We start from the raw sequence: 22,889 nt of genomic DNA on the forward strand, positions 1-22,889 counted from the left end.
TACTCCTTAGGGCGCACATATTCCTTTTACAGCAAGGCTAACTTTCAAATGCACGAATAATATGGCTAAGTATGAGGCCTGTATTATGGGATTGGAGGAATGTATTGATCTAAGGATCACACATCTTGATGTATATGGTGATTCGGCCCTCGTTGTTAATCAGATTAAGGGTGAATGGGAAACGAATCAGCCTGGCCTCATTCCATACAGAGATTATGCGAGGAGGATTTCAACGTTCTTTACTGAGGTTGACTTCCATCATATTTCTCGAGATGAGAATCAGATGGCAGATGCTCTTGCTACGCTTGTTTCAATGATTGTGGTTAAATTGTGGAATGAAGTCCCCAATATCACCGTGATGCGCTTGGACAGACTAGCTCATGTATTTGCAGTAGAAGAAGTAAAAGATGATAAGCCGTGGTATTATGATATCAAGTGTTTCCTTCAGAGCCAGATTTACCCGCCTGGGGCATCTGTAAAAGATAGGAAGACTTTGAGGAGATTGTCAGGCAGTTTCTACCTCAATGGCGAAGTGCTTTACAAAAGAAATTTTGACATGGTTCTGCTCAGATGCGTGGATAGACACGAAGCAGGCCTGTTGATGACTGAGGTCCATGAGGGTTCATTTGGTACTCATTCCAATGGACATGCCATGGCTAGAAAGATGTTGAGAGCAGGCTACTATTGGCTGACAATGGAGTCTGACTACTGCAAATTTGTGAAAAAATGCCACAAGTGTCAGATTTATGTTGATAAAATTCATATTCCCCTGACACTTTTGAATGTGATCTCATCACCATGGCCTTTCTCTATGTGGGGAATTGACATGATTGGCATGATTGAGCCGAAAGCGTCTAATGGACACAGGTTTATTCTCATAGCAATTGATTACTTCACCAAGTGGGTTGAAGCGGCGTCGTATGCAAATGTGACCAGGCAGGTGGTCGTGAAGTTTATCAAGAATCAACTCATATGCCGATATAGTGTGCTAGATAAGATCATTACTGATAATGGATCTAACTTGAATAACAAGATGATGAAAGAGCTGTGTAGTGAATTCAAGATTGCACATCATAATTCTTCTCCGTACAGACCCAAGATGAATGGGGTTGTTGAAGCTGCTAATAAGAACATTAAGAAAATTATCCAGAAGATGGTTGTTACGTACAAAGATTGGCATGAGATGTTGCCATTCGCTTTGCATGGATATCGTACATCTGTCCGTACTTCAACAGGGGCAACCCCTTTCTCTCTTGTTTATGGCATGGAGGCGGTACTCCCAGTAGAGGTGGAGATCCCATCAATGAGAGTCTTGATGGAGGCCAAGTTGTCTGATGTTGAATGGGTTCAGAGACGTTATGACCAACTGAACTTGATAGAAGAAAAGAGATTGACTGCCATGTGCCACGGTCAGTTATATCAGCAGAGGATGAAGAAAGTTTTTGATAAGAAGGTCAAGCCTCGTGTGTTCTGAGAAGGTGACCTTGTGCTCAAGAAAGTTTTGTCTTTCGCGCCCGATTCCAGGGGCAAGTGGACTCCGAACTATGAAGGTCCGTATGTTGTTAAGAGAGCCTTTTCAGGCGGTGCTTTGATACTTACAACTATGGATGGGGAGGATTTCATTCGTCATGTGAATTCAGATGCAGTCAAGAAATACTTCGCCTAAAAAAATAAAAACTAAATAGCTCGCTAAGTTGAAAACCCGAAAGGGCGGCTTAGGCAAAAATGAGCGTCTCGGTGGATTGAAAACCCGAAAGGACGATCCAGGCAAAAGTTAGAGACACAAAATATATAATAATGATATATGTATCCCGCTAGATTGAGTACCTCATCCTGGGGCAATCTAGGCAAAAATTAGGGATTTGGCAAGTAACTGCATCCTGACAAGACTTTGTTCCACAACTGTCGTCCGTCAGAGATCCTTGCTCATTATCAGCCAAAGCTTCAAATACATCGGATTCAGAATTGGTGGAGAAATGGTCATTATGTTCAATGTAGCCCTTTTCCAATATATATCACCAATTTCAAATTTGTAAAGATCTATGGAGCCTTGCCATTCGCAGACTACCATTCTATCAAATAAATTTGAGCATTTTATCTAATTATTGGCACTCTTATCTATTTCTATTCAACAAATGTTTTGCATGTTTTGATTAAGAAAATATCATTGTTTTAAACGATCAAATTTTTTTATAATTTGTTTTTAAACAAAGTGAACATTCACAATGACGAAAGGATACTTAGGAGATCCTCAGTGCCCTCCCAAGGGTGGTACGATCCCCAACAGGGTAAGATTTTTGTCCATATTCCTGGCATGACTGTATCTCCTCCCTCCGGAACCCCTTGTGGTTTATCCTACCAAGTGGATTGCTTGTTGAGAGTCACCTCTCTTCCCTTCAACAGAGTAGCAATCTTTCTTCCTCAGCAGCTTGGATCTCTTTGGGCAAGGGCGGTATTTGGTGGTTGATCCCGATAAATCCTTTATCTCCTCGGATAGATTCCCCAATAGAGTTGTTGGTGTGGTGGACCTTGTCTGTGATAACTCTCGTCCCCAGCTGGAATGATTGATGATTCATCCCCTGTAGAGTTCTTTGCTTCCTGGTATCTCTGATCCCCAGCAGATTGGATACTCTTTGGTGAACTTGGCTTTCTCTCTTGAGATGTAGTACCGGGTGGTTGATTCCTGGACCTGGTTGTGTTAAATATGTTTGTTTGTCAACATACATCATACATAAACCACACGCATACATGCATAATTATAACATTCAGATATTCATGTTGCATTCTTTGCCATATATCGTTGTTTGCTGTCTCCTGCTATTTGGTGATATACCTCCCCAAGCAGACGTGTGTGTCTGATCTCTCCATATAGAGTCAGCTCCATAGGCAGAAAGCGTCTATCCTTTCTTCCATATTCCCCACCGGGTTATATCCTCGTGGATGTTGATTGTTTTTGTTCCTTCCTAACACATATACTGGGATGGTTTTCCCCATTGAGTTATATCCTCACCGGGGCAAGTCTTGATTTTGTGTGCCTATCTAGTTTGATCCTAGATCGGTCTCTTGAGACTCTTTTTCTGTTTCCCCGTGGTAAATGAATAATTGCTCAATAATTAGTAATTATTATCCCCGGCGGAGTCTGTGTTTCCCTACCCTCATACCGGTAGTTGTAAACCCTATTTCTTCCCTTTTTGCAGAGTAACTATTTTTGCTCATCTTTAATTGGTGACAATTATCTTCATCCAATATTCGGTGATGATATCCCCTCATCTGCTTGGATAATTGCCCTGATTACGCAATTTATCCCCAGCGGGTCATCTCTCGTCTACCTTGTTGTTGTTGGTAACAATTGTTTCTCCCCTGAATTGGTCATCATTATATACCTAGTTTCGGTATCCCGATGCCTTTTCTTTTCGGTCGATTTATCCTTTATTAACCCAGTAACCGGTTGTGGATAATCGTCCATGCGAGTATATTATCTACGTTCTGACGGTAATAGATAGTATATCTCACGCACTCTCGGGTCTGAAGCCTTTTGTTCTTCCCCAGTTGAGTAAGATTCGTATCCCCTTTGTGGAGTTGAATATCCATCCTGTAATCGAGTTTGCTTTTAGCCCATTGGATGACGAGTGTTTTGGGAATATTCCCCAATTCACGCCTTGGTTGGTCACCTATTATATGCCCAGTAACCGGTATCCCTGGTGTTCCTTCCTATCTGCTCCCTATTATGACTTTTTGTCCCCTGTGGAGTCAGAATCCCTAAGTTGAAGTATACCTTTTAGGTTTTCCTCAGATGTTTTGAAGTTTTGATATCTCTCACCCTTATATCGGTCTTGGATATTCATCTCTTCCTGAGCATGTTGTATCTCTCACCCTCATACCTGACGTTCAGATCACATGTCTCCTTCAACTTATTACCCAGTAACCGGTAATACCTCGTCCCGCTGCTTCCCCAGGAGTGTCCTTGTGGACATCCCCAGCGAAGTCCCTTAGTGGATTGTTTTCATCCGGATTTTATCCGAAGTATCCGCTGTGGATAGTTTTTTGCTGTATTGGCATATTCCCCAATACATGCATCTTCGAGTCAGCTCGAGTCTTTCCATTGGATCTTTTCCCTTTGGAATTCTGTTCCCCACGCTTTGAGTCGTGACCTGCTCGCGCATTTTTATCCCTTTTCTATCCCCAGGAGAGTCCCCAGGGTCTTGGTCCCATGGAGTGAATTGCTCATATGGATTATCAGTGGCTTCTGATTTTTTTGCTTTTGTGGACACATATCTCCACAGAGTGCTACCATTTTTCATACCTACATTTGCATCATGAGGTCTCTTAGGGACCAAAATTCGTCTCTTTGTTATTATTTAAGCCCATTCTACCCTGTCGAGACGAAGATTTTAACCTTCACTTCTCCGGCTAGAATGACCTTAAATAGGGGCATCTGTAAGACCCCAATTTTGACCGTAAGATCCCTCATGGCATCATAACATTGCATTTGCATTGCCTCAAGGATCTTTAGCATCTTGGTTCCCTTTTCCTTTGGGTGGGACTCCTTGTGATTGGTTTGAGATCACCAAGCTTGCTTGAATTATACATCATTGTTTCTCTTACTTTTGTTTACTAACCAAAAGCACAAAAATGTGTCACTAACATCTTTTGTTTGAAGCTTGAGTATCATCCAAGACACTTTGTGGGTTCTATTTAGATGATCAGTCAACACAAGGGAATGGCTTGAGATACTTCCAACAGGTTCAAATGGGGTCTATTCGTCAGTCAAAACGTTAATCTTGAAGGAGCAAAAGTTTGTTCATGAGTTGTTATGCTCGCTAGGCGAGCAGAATGGGTCGCTTAACGAGTCCCAAGAAAAGCCACCAGAATCACCTACGCTCAAAGGAATTTCTTGAACTGTCATGCTCGCTAGGCGAAGCCCACGTGTTTAAATAAAAAAAAACGAAAAAAAAAACGAAAAACGAAAATAAATAATAATAATAATAATAAATAAATAAATAAATAAATAAGTAAATAAAATATAACAGAAATTTTTTGGACTTGGGCCTCTCTCATTTGAGCCCACAGGTCCACAAAAATCAGATTATAAATTCAGAGTTTCAGTGAAACAAAAGGAATTCTATTCCTATTACCCTGGCAGGGAAAAAGATAGTGAGAGAAGAGCTAACAGAGTTCAGAGCAACCTCCAGAGACTGAAGGGAACTCATCGGCAAAGAACCAATTCCCTCTCATATAAACCCTAAGAGTGCTTTGCAAACCCAACCGAGCAATTCAATTTCATTTGATCTCTCCAGTCAGAGATGGCTTGCCTGGTGTTCCACTTTATTTGTGGGATACCACCTGGAGGTTTATTCCGATTACCTGTACTGACTCACTTTCTTTGATGGTGCTAGCTTGAGAGATCTCTGGGTTTCTTATCTCTTTAATTGCTGTTACTTCGGATCTTTATCCGTACGGTAGATCTCTCGATCCCTTTACTTTTCCCGCATGTTACCGATTTCTTAGGTTTCGTATAGCCTCGTGGCATGTCAATTAAGGTAGCGTGGTTCCTTCATCTAGGACTTCCTTTTTGCATAAGCATCCCTAAAACCCCAAACTCATTGATTTTTCTTCTCCTAAGAACACGTTATCTCCTTCTACTACAGGCGAGTAAGTCTCCAAAGGTCGAGCATCCGGTAGATTGCGTAGTAACGTCGTTCACCCCAAAACACAACCCTTACCCCATAGGTGGTCGAACTACGTTTTGCTCTGATTTTCATCCCAGATGAGATACGTAGGCATAAGACGCGATGTCTTAGCGAGCACACTCCTCTTTAACCCATAGGTAGCCGAGCTACGAAGACTCTGATTCTCAGATTCAGATGAGATACATATGCAGTGGATGCGACGTCCGTGCGAGTCATTTTCTTTTGACCCTTCTTTTAGTAAGTAATACATTAGATAAACATACACGCTTTTCTCATCCCTTCAATCATGTTTGCACAAATAAATTTTCAAAAAAAAACAACAACCTTTGCAACAAATGTGAAAAGGGCTCCCTAGGAGTACCTAGGATGCTTTGGGTGCCTAATACCTTCCCATTGCATAACCAACCCCCTTACCCAGATCTCTGACATTTTTACTAGTTTTTGATTCGATAAAACTTTTAGGTTTTTGTTCGCTTTCTAACCATTCCTTTGGATAAATAGAAGTGCGGTGGCGACTCGACTTGTATGATTTACCTTGGATTTAGTCAATATCTCTAATGGTAACGAATACCCCGCTACCGTAACTAACGACATATGCTGATGAATTTGAATGTTCCTCAGAAGTCTTTTACATTTATCTTGCGAGATAGCGTTTGCATCGGGTTCCTTCTTCTTGGGTAAACCATTCCCATACTTTCTGGAACCATCAGATGAACTACCTTCTTTCAACCGTCCTCCACGAACACCTTCTTCTAATCTCAAACCCATATTCACCATTTCAGTAAACTCACTAGGCACACTTGCAACCATCCGATCATAATGGAACGGACTCAATGTCTTCAAAAACAGCTAGGTCATTTCTTTCTCCTCCAACGGAGGACTAACATGTGCAGAAATCTCGCACCACCTTTGCGCTAACTCCTTGAAAGTCTCTTTATCTCTCTGGGACATAGCACGAAGTTGATCTCTGTATGGTGCCATGTCAATATTATGTTTGTACTAGTGAACAAAAGCCTCACATAGGTCATTGGACATTCAGATCTGAGTACTATCTAGCCCCATATACCATTTCAAAGCAGCCTCAGTCAAATTATCTTGAAAGTAGTGGATCATCAATTGATGATTGTCGGTATGATTTGACATCTTACGAGCGTACATCACCAAATGACTCAGAGGATAGGAGTTTCCTTTGTGCTTTTCAAAATCTAGAACCTTGAACTTGTGCGGAATCTTGGCATTAGGGACCAAACACAACTCATGAGCATTCTTCCAAAACAAATCTTTCCCCCTTAAATCTTGAATCTCTTTTTGCATAGCTTGAATTGATCTTGGAACTCGTCCATTCTCTCATAAACACCAACAATATCGCTTTAGACAATGTGAAAAACAGGTTCTTCGACATAAGGAACAACATGAACCATGAGAGGTGGTACTGACATCACGGATTGAGCCATAGGAACTTCAGGTTGGTACCCCTCAGGAACAAAGTTGGGAGGCATGCCCCAAGGGAAACCAGAAGGCACGTGGTACTGTGGAGCACTGATGGGAGCCACTGAGATGGCATAAAGACAATCTCGGAATCATGGTCCTCTGAAGCGGAGTCGGAGGTGGAGGTTGATTCTGAGCAGTCGCCAAAGCTTCCATCATAGAAGTAAGCCTTTCGTAATCGTCCCTCAAAGTTGTAATCTATTCAAGGAGCTCACGATTCTCTTGCTACAGACAATCCATCTTTTTTAATTGATTAACTCGAGTATTGTATCGGTGAGCCAGCTTGTATGAATGAAGACCAAGAAAGAAATAAGACACCTGGCGAACTTGCTTAAAGCAAGACCAATATGTAACATGATGCATGATATGCAAATGCAAATGTTATATTGTTTATTTTTCAAGGAACTTTAAGACATAAGTTGAAAACATAATAATAACACATTCCAATGTACTAAAATCTTATTTTATTAATAATAAAAAGGATTACAACCAAAAATACAATTTCAATGATCATAAGAGGAAAGAAACTAGATCTATCGAATCATGTCCGATGACGATCCAACTCCAAGCTGGCACTTCTTGCGAAGCCTTTTGATCTCTCTTTCGTAGCTTCTTTTCATAGAATCCTTCTCTATCACGAGCTGGTCAACAATGCCTTTCCAAATGTCAGAAGTAGGGAGATAGGTAGATCACAAACTATTAGAGGAAAATAAATCCTCTTGGCCTCTGGATCTCTTCATAGAACTTTGCTCGAGTAATTCTATTAAGTCATCCTTTTCTTTTAGTTGGTTCTGCAATTTTACTTTCTCAAGGTGTGAGGTGTGAAATTTGCTTTCCCAATCATCCCTCTCTTGCTTCATCCTATCCAAAACCTCTTGCAACCCCTCTATGCCTTTAATATTGGGATATTTGACCATTACTAAGTACATAGGTCTTTTATAAGCATATGGCATTTTGAATTTCTTTGCTCTCTTCTTCACCTAAATAGTTAAGGCTCTAAAGCTACATAATTCCTCAATCCAAACTCACATTTCCCTTTCCTATGAATATTGTGCCAAGCATTCACTATCCTAGCTTTCAACCCTTGAGTGTCTTTCCCTTCTTGGAAAAATAAACCTTCTAACAAAGTGTTATTAGGTTTGTCCTTCATAGAGAACCCAAGTTGACGTCTTTCTAGAGCTGAATTATAGTTGATTCCTCCTTGTGTACCAAGAAGAGGCACATTAGAGAACCCCCCACAACTATCAATAATCTCGACATCATCATAAATAGAAAAGTACCAAGTAATATCGTCATTGGTGAGAGACGTAATTCTTTGAGACCACCTCAAACAACCCTTGTTTTCTTGGAAGACAAGAGACTACGACAAGTGCGAAATAAACCACTTGTACAGTAACAACGCACAATAAACTATAGTTCCACCTCATTTAGACGTCGTATGATGAATGGAGAAATAAGTATCGCCGAGTAGGGTCAGAACCAGATTCCTAATCAAGAAGATCCCCATAGCATTAACATCAACAAAATTGTCAATGTTGGGAAACAAGACCAAACCATAGACGAGTAAGGCAATAATAGTTTCAAAGACCATCATGCTCCCAACATTAGCAAAAGAAAAGGCTTTTTTCCAATAGGAACTTCGAAGTCAACCCTCTGATACCTCCTTTGATAGTGAGATTGACATCTATGTCAAACTTCCTCAAATGAATGGCTTCGGCAATAACCCGAGATTCAAGAATTCCTTCTACCCACTAAAAGGAACTCTATCAAAAACTAGTATACCCAAAAGATGAGAATACTCCTCCATGGTAGGCAACAACTAATAATCAGGGAAAGTGAAACACCGATAAATAGGATCATAGAATTAGACCAAAATCCAGAGAAGACCATCCTCAACATCAGTAGATAGCACAGATAAAAGCCTTCCAAAACAGTCTCTGAAACCCTTAGGATCATCCACAAAAGATGCTAGCTTCCTTAATTCCATGAGATCGGGACATCTGAAACTATATTTCCGAGTATTCCTTCTTCCAATATCAATGATCAAAATATCTACAATGTTTGCAACAAGAGTATCTAAGTTCCATGAAAATTGAGTAAATCTCTTATGAATACCATGAGTGCATGATGTAACAATAGAAAACAAGGTCACACAAAGCACACAAACAAGGTCCAAAGGTTCAGAGTCATAAGTATGGAGCCAACGGTAAGAACCAACCCACAATGTATGTGATAAGGGTATAATCACCTATAGAACAAGGTTCTAAAAAGTTCCCAGAGTTGTAATTCGATCTTTTGAATATTATCGGTTTATACGACTACTCGTCGACCAATAATATTCTCAAGAGAAACTCGTCCGAGTGTAGTATCGCGTAACAACTAATTCAAGTTTACACCTGAATAGCCACCTTACTACGTCCTAAAAGGCCAAGATGGGTTAGGGGTTCTAAGGTCCTCATCTTCTCGGGCGCCCAGGTCGGAAAAAGTAATTCCAACTACAACTACTCGTGTAACATAAGTAATCCCAAAGGGGCCTCCACTGAGTGGGGGATCTCAAGTTAACTTATTAAGGATTAACTCCACATAAGCTAAACATGATTATACCACCCTCCTATCTATCATAAGAGATCTTAAGTCCGTGTATAGGACTTATCTCACCACACAGAGATCACCAAGCACCAGACAGAATAAACAATAACAAACAACAACAAACACAATATATGTACAAAAACAAGGATGGGATTAACCCACTAGGGCTTAAGCTATTGATTAACTTAACTCACAAAACAAGAGTCGCCACCACACTTTTATTATTTCCAAAGAAAAAGGGAAAAAGTACGAACAAAATCGAAAGAAGTTTTAAAACAAAACTAATAAAAAGAGATAAGGGTATGGGGGTTAGTTATGTAAAGGGAAGGTATCAACACCCTAAACATCCATGGTACTCCGTGGGAACCTCTTTGAAAATCTGTGCATTTTGGATTAAAAATGGTGTTGTTTTCAAAAGATTGGGGAGGTGAGAAAAAAAGTATATTTTCGTATTTTTTAGTGTTTGCCAAGACCTTTGAAGTCTCATGCCTATGTACCAACAAAATGCAATGGAGGATTAAAACCTCGTAGTTTGTGGTAAAAATAACAAAGGAGTTTGTTTTGATTTATTTTTAATGAAAAGACATTTTGTCATTTTAAGGAGAATACTCAACTAGTCACCAACAAGTATGAGTACTTTGCATCATCATGAGAAGGGATCCAAACATGCTTAAGATGGATTAACATTTATTCAAGAAAAAGGTTTTTGAAAATCACTTAATAAAAGTCAAGGTTTATTGAGAAAGTATTCCATGTTTAAAAACAAGAAGGTTTTGAAAAAGAGAGAAGATTTTGAAAATTAAAGAAGGGGGAAGAAGAAGAAGAGACTATCCTCAATCATAAAGTAAAAGCTAGGGAAGAAAGATCTAAGCAAGAAATAGCAAGCTTTATGACATAAGTCAAGCAATAATTCCCTCATTTGGATTAAGCCTCAAGCAAGCCAAATAAGCAAATAATAATCCATGTATCAGATGAAACCAGAGTAACTCAACCAAGTCTTCAAAAGGAAATCCCAAGTCAAAGGTACCAGATGAATTCTAGGGTCTCAAGTCATAAGTCTAAAGCAAAGGTCAAGGTCGTAATTCTAAGTCCATAACTCCATAATGATGTCAAGGATAGTAACGACAAGTCCATGAGTCGGGATATCTCTTTAGGTTTTTTCTTCATTAATCTCTTCTTTAGAATGATATAAAAGAAAAGTCCAAATGGACAAAGAACAAATGATATAATCACAAATAATATGATATGAAATGTTAAGCATAAAGTATAAAGTAAATGACATAAAAATAAAAGAGCATAAAGTAAATGACTTTGAAGTAAAAGTTAATACAAGTAAAGTTTTTGTAAAGGATGTTAGTAATCAAAGATGAAAAGATGATTTGGTCACTTTTTGGAGAACACTCAACTATCCACTCACAAGCATGAAAATATGAGCCTATACATTATTTATGAGAAGGGCTCCAACTTGGATAAAATTAACAAGTATACCACTAGCTCTCACAAATGGAAAAGGAGCAACATTTTCACACAATACCATGAGGAATATGAGACTTACAATCTCACTTATAAAAATGCCTTTGTTTTTTTTTGGGACAAATTTAGCGCTATTTTAAGCCATCGTAATTGGACTTATGTAGAAGTCATAACTATCTGAGGTCGGTCAATAATAATTTTAGTGTTAATACATGCTAAAGAAATGATATGTAAATCATTTTCCTAAAGACAAGTCACACAAGAAATAAAGAAAAGGGACAATCAAACACAAAGGCTAGAAGGATGGTCTATTACTTCAATCCACACTTCATGACACTTAAGATAAACTTATGCGTCAATCCAAAATACCTTAAATGATCCATGAACAATTTTAATAAATAAATTTCACATTAAAAAAAATTGATATTTGTGCTTTCAGTAAATTATATCATCTTAGTTCATTTTTTAAAATTAATTGACATTTGAGCCTAAAGTTTAAGAACATACATGCTTCTTAGTTTTAATTATTTACCTTTTGATTTTTTTTATTCCGACAATTAAATTGACTGGAGTTCAATTTATCAAATTAAATCAAATATTTCAGGACGTTTAATCGAGATGAATTTGAATTGAATTATTTATTTAAAAAAAAAACTTTTTTCAACTAAAAAACGATTACAAGAAGATATCTCATAGGAGATACACGTGAACAAGGATACCAATTTTTTTTTTATTGTACTCAAGTTGAATTTTAAACTCACCAAATTCTTATTAAATTGAATTACCTTATTTATTTTTTAAAAACTATTTATAAATCAAGGAATCATTTTAATTGTAAACTTTATTTCATACAATCTATTGAATTTTATTGCATTACTTTTTATTTTATACTTTTTCATTTTATTTTTATAACAAATATAAATTAAAAATATTATTGCATTAGTTTTACTTTTACTTTTATAAATATTATAAATTTGAGTTTGAATTAATATTTTTAAAAGTAATTCAAAAGTTTATTATAAATTATTGCAAGAATATAAGTTAATGCAAAAGTAATGCAAAAATATTATATTATAATTAAAAGTAATGCAAAAATATTATATTATAATTAAAAGTAATGCAAAAATATAAATTCAAATTCTAAATTTTTTATTAAATTAAAAAAGATGTCTATCATATCATATAATATATTGATAATAGGTAAATAGTACTTCCTAAATTTTATAATATTATTGTTTTTTATGAGAAGTATTATTTTTTGAACTCAAATTATTTTTGTTTAAATAAATAAAAAATAATTACCATTTTGTGAAAATAACTTTATAAATCACTGTTTGATTCTTATTACTAAAAATGAGTAACTTTAATATAATAGATATAATATAAATTATGAATAATTAGAGAAATATGATTAATATTTTATAAAATATTAAAAATGGCAATTGTTTTAAGACATATTGTTGTGTGTGAACATGATAGTTATTGTAACCGAAAAGATATCTGTACACCGGTTTTAACACATACACCATTTTATTATTTTATTAATTTATTTTACTTAGGTTTCTGTGCAATCAATATTTTGCTTTAGTAATATAACGTGTAGCAACCACTACTTTCCATGCTTTAATTGTATCTAAATTATCTTTAAAGAATCTATCTATAATTCACTAACTTACAAGACACTAAGGTACAATTATTGAATTTCCAACAGGAAAAAGCATTAAAATTGATTTTTCTCTCTAAAATACAATTTAGCCTTCTATTGCCCTTATAAAAGAGTAACTTCGGTAACTACTGTCGTCATCAAAGCGATATTGAGAAAGAAATTTGACTGGAGCATAGCAATAGAGATGGTTGAAACGACTTGAAAAAGTTGTTTTCAAATATTTGGTGAGAAACAATTCATTCTCATTATTTTTTGTTTTTCTTTTATTTCTATTGGATTTCAATCTTTCAAATCTTGCAGGTTATTTAGAAAAAAATATGGTTGTAGGATATGAAACCTTCCTTATAATTTTGTTTCTTAAAATGTGTTGTTGGTGAAAGAAATTTAAATTTTCATCACAGCAGTTTTTTTCATACATGGAAATTTGAGTTTCCTGTCAATCGTTTGGCATAAAAAATTCTTTAAATTTGCATTTTCTTTAACTTAGTTTTGTATTAAGAAAAATTGTTTGTTTAAGGTATGGTTTTTTTTCACGCTTCTAACATGAACTAATTTTCTAAATTCTTATTATTCCAACCAGTTCCATTATATTTTTTTATTTGTTTATTTATTTATTTAATAATTGTTCTGAGGGAAATATGAAATTGACAGTTTGTAGTGAAGTAATTGTATAGAGTTTTTCACAAATTTTTCTTTGGTAGTAGTGATATGGCTTGATTGTTAATGTTTTAATTGACCTAATTTAGTTACTTTCATTGCTTTGCAGCGGTAGTGATGAGATATATGATGCATTTGTTAGATGAATTATGTCTCACGCAGTGTTGTTAAATCCTGATTATAACTTCTTGCTTTTTCAAACATGTCATTTTTTTTTCTTCTTCTTAAAAAAAGTTAAGAGACATGACAGTTGCTCTCTTTTATGGAGAATCACAATTAGACGGTTTCTGGAATTTCCTATAATCCCTTCACTCTCTCACTCACAATTTGCATCTCCCACACCTCTACCCCCTTAATTAAATTTGAGAAACATATGATGTCCAAATGAATAGAGGATAGTCTTGTGTGATTATTGTAAAAATTAATAGCACTTTTACCCCTGTTATACAGATGACTTTTGCTTTGCCTTTTGTAAAAAATTATTTTTACAAATTTAAATTTGTCATATGAAAATTCTCTCGTTTTCAAACTTGATGATAAATAATTTAGTAAAAATGGTTATATGGCGTGCTGACTGCAATTTTTTTATATATTAATACTAATATAAGAGTTTGCCAACCCCTAACATTTTGAGTATTTATTCTATACGGCTAAATATAATATTTTGTGTTTAAATTGTTATTAGGTGATCTGCTCTTGAATCAGAAAGGGAAAATTAAATTCTATTGCTCCACTTCTCCACTGATTTTTCACCACCTTTTATCATTGTGAGGCGCGGCTGGTGCTGGTATGCTCTACACCTTTTACATTTGAATATTGATATTGTATTTTAATACCATACACACATACATTATTTATAATTACTGAAATAACAAAAAGGAATAAAAAATAAAAAATAATATGTAAGAAATCATAAAAAATATAGTGTTAAACACCTAAAATAATCTACACATAACATTTTTTTTTCTCTTATACATGAGTAACAACACCTAGGGATGCACAATATTGAGTCATTTGAGCGAAAATTAAAAAACTTATTAAATAAATATTTATTAGGATTATCCCACAAGTAATGACACAAATTATTGCCAACATAACTTTTGTAATAGATAAATATCAATCTTGTTTATGTAAAAAATGATTTGTTACTTAAGAAGAATAAAAACTCAAAAATAGGAACAAGTAAAAACTAGTAATAGCATAAATCTACACGGAAAAAAAGATAAGTGATAGTAAGAAACAATTTGCCTTTTTTATTATAGCTTGTTAGACCACCAAATCATAAACAATAAGATCTTCAAATATCACATTCACAATAGCTTCCTATTAACGTGAAATAAAATTCAATATAAAATGACAAAATAATTTCATAGACCCAAGGTCAATTTAATTCCAAGAAATTCATCAATAATATTTCTATCTTATTAAATATTTACCTTTTTAAAAGTGGTCTTGCAAGTAAATTGAAACACGATTGGTACAATAATATTTGATAACATCTCATTTCCAAAACTAGAACAAAGTTTTAAAATATATTTAAACCAAGATCTTTGAAAGAACAAGTATAAATTGTAATGAAATAAAAAACTACAGGAAAACAATTTATCATCATGATTCACAACCTATTCCAAGAGATAGAATTACAAGTGGAACAAATAAAAATGATGTGAAAATATGACAATATTTTCTTAAAGGAACCCAAAGAAGAAGGAGAACATTTTTAATCCAAGGTAATTAGGATAAACCAATATGTCATTGTAAATAGTTTCTTCAAACTAATTTGTGTTTTCCTCCAAAACAAATCAACGATACCTTTGTTCCTTTGGATCATACGCAACCAAACCATGCATGGGATTAAAAGAACACTCAACACTATCAAGACTTATGAGTGGTTTTCCATTTTCATTGAAACACAAAGGAGTATAATAAATGTGTGGAGCGGTATGCTCAATGATCATGCAATAACATTAAAAGTAATCCCATTTTAAAATTGAATAATTCATAAAATCAAGATCTATAGTAACAGTGCAGACAAACAAAAGTACAAATTGATTTTTTATTTTACTTATTGTAAATAAATTAAAAAATTTAAATTTGACCCAAAATTTATAATTAAATAACTTCAATCATAATCATTTCCGCTAGATCGTCTAATTTGATCTAGTTCTGTATAAAGATTCTTTTAGACCTAAAATAGGCTAAAGAATAAATATATAAACAAAAATCCTTTGGTTGGTAGGCTGCCACTCTTTGCGCCAAGCTTCCGCAATACCCTTTATTTTCTTTTGCTCTCTTCACACACTTCACTTCACTAATGCACACACTTATGAGTGAGACCCTATACCCGGGCCTGAGTGAAACTTAAGTTTAGTTAGGAATTTAGTGATAACCATGTGGATGAACTTCCCGTGACTTATTGCGAAGATTCCGTCTAAAGTGCGACCATATCATAAATTTTCACATCTAAGATGTATTTTCTTATTTGTGATAGTCTTTTGATATGTGTATTTGCCTTTAGAGACCATCAATTTTTAAGATTTTAGAACTTATCCAAGGAAGTTTTCACTAATAGATGATCCAGATCCATTCAATATTACTTCTCCATTTTTTGTGGAGAAAAAAGTTGAATTTAAGTCACAGAGAGCAGAGAGCATACATCAGATATTATTCTGGTGGTGAAATGTCTATATGATTGATTGTATTCTATTTATTATGAATTATAAATTGTTTGATGTTTTGTAAATTGTTTTGTAAAAAGGTTTAAGTACTTCTTTATTAATATATTTATCAAATAACTTATCGACCTTAATTTTATTTGAATTTTTTTATCTAGTTCTATTTTATTTTATTTTTTAGTTATTAAAAATGTTGATTTCTATTTTAAAATATATTATGTTTTAATTTTCTAGAACAGAGTAATATTTATAGTGTTTCTTGATTAAAAAATATTATAAGTAATATTTATTTAACAAAGATATTAATTTAAATTTTGCTATATTAGATGGGTAATGACTTTAATAATAATAATTATTCTTATACTAAATTACTCCATTTTAAATATACAAATCTATCTTAAGAGTTTTGAATAAAAGTAAGAAGTTTGATAAATAGTTTTTTATTTATAAATGGAGATTGTTAGAAGAAGTTACAAAATTGAACCATCATAGTAAAATAAAATAAAATATTTTAATTTAATAATAACTAAATGCAGTGATAAAAATTTAAGATTCTATTAGTGAGTTTTTGAAATTTTAATATCTAAAAAAATTATAGTTAAAAGAAAAACCAAGTAAAGTTACATTTTAAATATAATTATTTTTTGAAGTATAATTCTTTAAAACTTTTTGTATACATTTTCTTTTAATAAAAATGGAAACAAGTTTAATAATAAAGGTTTTAATAAGCAGTTGATATAAAAGATAGGCATAAAATTACCTTGGTCTTACTGTTTTAATGAACCAATACTAAATTAATGGTTTAACGAAGCACATGGTTATTGAAGATTTTCACTCTTTTAATTATTTCCTTTTTGGTTTAGAGAATTATATAACTAAAGTGTATGTATTTCTTAAGTATTAAATATAAGAATGATGTGTCTGTCTTACAATATTAAATATAAAAAGTATGTATTTTTGTATTGTGTCTATGTCTTTATTATATAAGAATGATTACAATTTAGTTATTCAATTGCGTTGCAATCATTGATTCATAATTTTTTAATTTGGGTAAAATAAATCTCTATGGTTTTCTAATATATAAAAAAATTACAAAAATATTCAAACAAAAATTTATTATTCAATTGGACTCTTAAATATGGATTTAGATAATCAATTTAGATTGAAAATTTTCTTTTGTTGATTCATAAAATTTATAGTAAAAATGTCTCGCAAAATTGGAGAAAGAAATTGCTATTTGTTGAAAACAAATTGAAATCAATATATTTTAACAAGATGTACTAGCAAGTCATTGTTTAAAGAAGTTGTTATATTAGTAACTATTTATTTTATGTAAGTTTTATAAATTCAATTACTTTAAAATTTCTGCCACTATTCATATTCATGGTCTATATTTGGTAGTACAAATTTTAAATTCAGTGGCACACAATCTATACTCATGATTACAAAAATAAAATACAAAAAATAAATCACAGTTTAAGGAAGTATTAAATTATTCTTTAAATATAATTCAAGTGCCATAAATTATATCAATAAACTTTGATTCCTCTACAAACAAAAATACAACGTAACAGATAATTTTTATTTATGATTGAATATTTTCTATCATTTTTTAAAACATATATTAATAAATATTATATACTTATATGTTTTAACTTTTAAGAAAAGTGGGTTATGATATTGAGTGAATAACCACTTATAATATGTTCATATATGTATTGGGAGATAGTACAATTAATTTAATTTAATTTAGAGAAGTTGTGAGTGTTTAACAAAATAACCAAAAACTAGGCCTTCTCAATTTCTGCAGTCACTCTCATTATTTTGAATTGTGTGTTTGAAGTGTTCGTGTTTGCAAATTATACCATATAGACTCATTGAAAATAGAAATATAGAATTTCCATATAATTTGTATTGTCATCAACAATTTTGTCATTTAATATTACTATATATTTCTAATTTTTTTTTTGGGTAAGCAAGAGATTTCTATCAAAGACTATATATTTCTCTGATAAATTATAGTGCTTCCAATAATCTTATATCTTGCATTACATATAACAATTGTAATTTAATTTCAGGTTGTTTGCAGAAGGTTTTATTTATCAAAGTCATGGCAAAAGTTTCTTCTCAAATGCAACTAGCTTTTACTGTCATCATCACATTTATCTTCCTCCCACTTTTTTTTAGTCAATTTCTGGTTACTGCAGATCAAATGTACACATCTTCTTGTAAACCTTTTAGCTGTGGTACTTTCACTAATTTAAAGTATCCTTTTTGGAATGTGAACACCCAACCAAGTTATTGCGGACATCCCCAATTCAAACTTGAGTGTCAAAAAGGTCACTTGATTATTGAAATTAATTCACAAAAATTTTATATTCTTTCCATAAATCAAAGCTCTCAACTTTTGAGGATTTCAAGAGAGGACTTTTATGATATTGATCCTAATCATAAAAAATATTGTCCTAAGGATTATATCAATGTGGACGTGGATTCACATTTTTTCAACTACACTTCAAATAATGAAAACTATACTGCATTATATGAGTGTGGTCATCTTCTTCAACATTTGATTTTAGAAATTTCTGATGGTTTTGTTTGCCGAAAAAAGGACATGATGCAGGCTGTCTATGTAGTCTCAAATTCTAAATTGTCTGATTTCGTTACCATGAATTGTAAAAATAGAATCACAATTCCTGGAATAAAAAACACTTCTACCAATTCCTCGGATGTCGTGATGGGATTTTTAAACAAAGGATTTGAAGTTAGGTGGAGCGGGGTGGGGGAGGAAAAATGTCGTGCTTGCATGAGATCAGGTGCGACATGTGGCTTTGACAGATCAAAAATTGAAGTTACATGTCTCTTCAAGAGATCTGCGACAGCCAAAGGTCTATCATATACAACATTCTATGTGAATATTGAAGTATAATATTATCTTTGAATTATCCCAATGCTAACTTATCTTTTCTTTCTTAAGTGGTTGTTGCTGGAGCATGGAATTTGAAGAAGAAACTCCTTGTTGGTAATAAATTCAATTTTCTTCAAATTTTTTTCTTCATTTTTTTCATGTAGATATGCTATAAACACAATATAATGATTTACACTTTATTTTTTGAAAGGTGGTATTTCTGCTGTGTTGCTAACACTGGCTATGATTGCAATCATATATATTTATTGGCGCCGACACAATAACCACTACGCTGGATCATATGCACAATCTGTGAAACTGACTTCTCATCCTTCGAGACAAGAAAGTCAACGATTTGATAGAAATCAATATTTTGGTGTTCAGTACTTTACATGTGATGATCTTAAGGCCGCAACAAATGATTTTTCAGACCAAATAGGAGATGGGGCCAGTGGGGATGTATTTTATGGTAAAACCTGATACCTTTTTGTAGTCAAAACAAAAATTCTATAATGTCAACAGTCATTGTAGTCAGGGATCTCATCCTCTATTGATCAAGTTCAAAGAGTTAAAATAAGCAATTTTCATTTGATCTAATTTATGATGTTAGTCGTCTGGTCTCTACCCAACGACTAATACAAACTGACTGCAGTGGTTGTGGGACATTCTAACTACGGGAATCGAGTCTTTTTTTTCTTGAATTTTACTATTTCCATTTCTTAATTTCAATAGTCTAATCAAATATTTTCATTGATATAATATTTCTTATTTAGGAGAACTACCTGATGGTCGACGCATTGCGGTTAAAAAGATTAGTGACAACGGCAGACTTGATCTATTCCTCAATGAGCTTGAAACCCTATCCTATCTGTCTCATCCAAATCTGGTATCTTTATATGGATGTACATCTTCAAGAGGTCCTGATCTTATGCTTGTATATGAATACGTTACCAATGGAACTGTATATGAACATCTTCATGGTGACAGAGAAACACATGAAAATCTACCGTGGAGCACAAGAATGAATATTGCGGTGGAAACAGCTAGTGCATTGAAGTATCTTCATGCTTCTAATATTATCCATAGGGATATCAAAACTAGCAATATTCTTCTTGATGCTAATTTTCATGTTAAATTAGCAGATTTTGGAATATCACGCATTTTTCCATCAGACCAAAGCCATGTCTTTACTAATCCAGTAGGGACTCGTGGTTATGTAGCTCCTGAATACCAAAACCACCGTGAACTTACTCATAAAAGTGATGTATTCAACTTTGGAGTGGTATTGGTTGAGCTTATAACATCTATCCCTGCTTATGATGCTTGTACACCTGACACAAATCTTCATAAAATTGCTACCACGAGAATCCAAAATCAAACAATGCATGAACTTGTGGACAATACCCTTGGATATGATTTGGATTCCGATGTCGAGGAAATGGTAAATCTCGTGATAGAGCTAGCTGGTCAGTGTCTACATGGATCCCGAGAGGCTAGACCTACCATGCATGAAGTTTTAATAGCTTTACAGGATATTCAGCGTGTGGGTCAGAATGACATGCAACATGCTGACGTGGACATACAAGGCCCTACTGATGAAATTGAGCTGTTAGCACAATCCACCACCACCTAATTCTAGTTTACAAGTACAATTAGTTATTTGCTTAGAAATAGTTTTGTGTGTTAAGTAAAGTTGTTAAGTTGCCGTCTCAATTTAATTACTTTTGCTAATATTACGAATTGCTCCTGTTGTAGACTCAAATTAGTTTATTGTAAATTGAGAAATATAAAATGTTATTTTGTTCTTTCAATTTTACTTATGCTTGATATAGTATCAGTCACATTTTTATTTAGACAATGTTCAATCTATGATTTTATGGAATTCTATACATAAACAAAAAATTATTTAACAACTAGAATGTAAACATTAAAAGAGCGTGTCTGAATGGCGACCGTTATCAGAAAAGATTCCATATTTTGTTGCAATCGTCAATTATGTATGAATAATTTTAGTCCTGTCAACAATTAGCGTGTCTGAATGGCGACCGTTATCAGAAAAGATCCCAACAAAAGTAGCATTGTGGAAAAGAGTCATGACTCAAGACCCTATCCATAGTGTTACTTGTTTTGTTTTGAAGGAGTACAAACAATTTACAACATTAACTTACTTAGCACATTTTTGATCATTGATGTTCTTAGTTATGATGTATTAAAAGAATTGTGTCCATATAGATATCTCCAAATTAGTTTTCCTGGTCTTGGTAAGTCTTTTTGAAGTGTAAATGCTAGTATCATAATAGTTGCAATTCACATTACGACATGCACATATTGGTAAGAGCTTTGTCTATATGGATTTCTTGCAATTGATCTAATTACATGCATAAATCGGTATATTCTTGATTCTCAGATCGGACAAATCAACATTAGCCAATTTCAAATACATCCGATGTTATAGTGCCTCTTGCCACCTATGTTTTATACTGATATTTACATTTTTAGAGATAGTCACGGGACGTTCCAACTCAAATATTTTGATTGGAACATTAAACTTCATAGACAGACTTTTTTCCCAACGATCTAGTGGGGATCTTATTCATTAAAAAACTGCATAAAACCAATATTACTTTGGTAATTTTGATTGGAACATGAGAATAATTCTTTATGTTTAAAATATCTTGATATATCTGTTATAATATTCTATTTTTGTTGTGATATGACTACCATAGCTGATTGCATATGACATCCTAAACCTTAAACCATGAATTTCAATAAATTATAATTTCTATATCACTCATTCATACCAAATCAGAATCACTCTGAATTGATCTTACTCAATCTCTAACTTGTTCATCACATACCAAGAAGATTGAATTGTTCACCATTCATCACTCAAACCCTTTCTCAAATGTTTGTTACTAAAGAAATTCAATCACTTTCGCTCACATCTAAGAACATCTAATAACGTTTCAATCCTTTGACCTTTCTATTCAGATATGCAACCATTTGAACTGAGTATTCACTCGTCTAAAAGTGGTGTTTACTGCCTCCTTAAGTCATAGGGTTTCGTACCTCTAAAATAATTGAGAACCTTAAATTTTAAGCAATAACCGAAGAACCGCAACGATGTTCTTTTGAATCTTAAACTCAATCTCTGAAAGACTCCCATGATGATCAGCTCTAGAGTCCAGTTTACATGCATCCTTTTTAAAAGACTCTGTAGAGATTACCTAACATCTATTTGTACTATATTTTCTGAACTCCTTTAAAGACGTTAGGTTGGGTTAGAATATGGAAACAATAATGTCTATGTGTGTGAATAGACCCGAAATTCATTTAGACAATTTAAAAAACTTTTTAGATCCTACAAAACAAAAATTGAGATTTTAAAAAACGCGAAAGCGAGATACAAAATGAGAGATCTTCAAACTTTTTTAGTCCAAAATGAGAGATCATCAAACTTTTTTAGTCCAATTTAGTTTCAGCGTTCATTTTATTTTATTTTAATTTTGGATTTGGCCTTGGGAAATTATGTTTATTTTACTAACTCCATAACCCCATAATGCTCTTACACTTCCCTTGATTCAATTTATTTTCTTTTATCATTTTAATTATTTTAGTTAATTAAATAAATAAGTGATAAGTAAGTTGAATATTTTTAATAAATTAAAATCCTTCATCCAACGTCAAGTGGTCTTTTTCAACACTCGTTTCTTTTTGATTAATTTCGAATTAACGTGAATCAA

At 33.6% G+C, this 22,889-nt stretch overlaps 1 protein-coding gene across 1 annotated transcript; it reads left to right on the forward strand.

Moving 5' to 3' along the window:
- The first annotated feature begins 12,984 nt into the window (after nucleotides 1-12,984).
- LOC127115235 (LEAF RUST 10 DISEASE-RESISTANCE LOCUS RECEPTOR-LIKE PROTEIN KINASE-like 1.2) lies at nucleotides 12,985-20,957 on the forward strand. The gene is made up of 6 exons (XM_051046827.1): nucleotides 12,985-13,130; nucleotides 14,249-14,350; nucleotides 18,317-19,126; nucleotides 19,216-19,260; nucleotides 19,358-19,615; nucleotides 19,920-20,957. The coding sequence occupies exons 3-6, from the start codon at nucleotides 18,349-18,351 to the stop codon at nucleotides 20,777-20,779; spliced, it is 1,941 nt and encodes a 646-aa protein (XP_050902784.1). The 5' UTR covers nucleotides 12,985-13,130; nucleotides 14,249-14,350; nucleotides 18,317-18,348; the 3' UTR covers nucleotides 20,780-20,957.
- The last annotated feature ends 1,932 nt before the right edge of the window (nucleotides 20,958-22,889 follow it).

The sequence above is a fragment of the Lathyrus oleraceus genome, chromosome 1, assembly GCF_024323335.1.
Source record: "Lathyrus oleraceus cultivar Zhongwan6 chromosome 1, CAAS_Psat_ZW6_1.0, whole genome shotgun sequence".
Classification (NCBI taxonomy): Eukaryota; Viridiplantae; Streptophyta; class Magnoliopsida; order Fabales; family Fabaceae; genus Lathyrus; species Lathyrus oleraceus.

Bases quoted from the DNA above. Each gene is read 5' to 3' on its own strand.
- LOC127115235 (XM_051046827.1), top strand. From the start codon at position 18,349: ATGGCAAAAGTTTCTTCTCAAATGCAACTAGCTTTTACTGTCATCATC. The intron at 19,127-19,215 runs GTCTATCATATA...TTCTTTCTTAAG, and splicing joins GAGATCTGCGACAGCCAAAG to TGGTTGTTGCTGGAGCATGG. The intron at 19,616-19,919 runs GTAAAACCTGAT...TTTCTTATTTAG, and splicing joins CAGTGGGGATGTATTTTATG to GAGAACTACCTGATGGTCGA.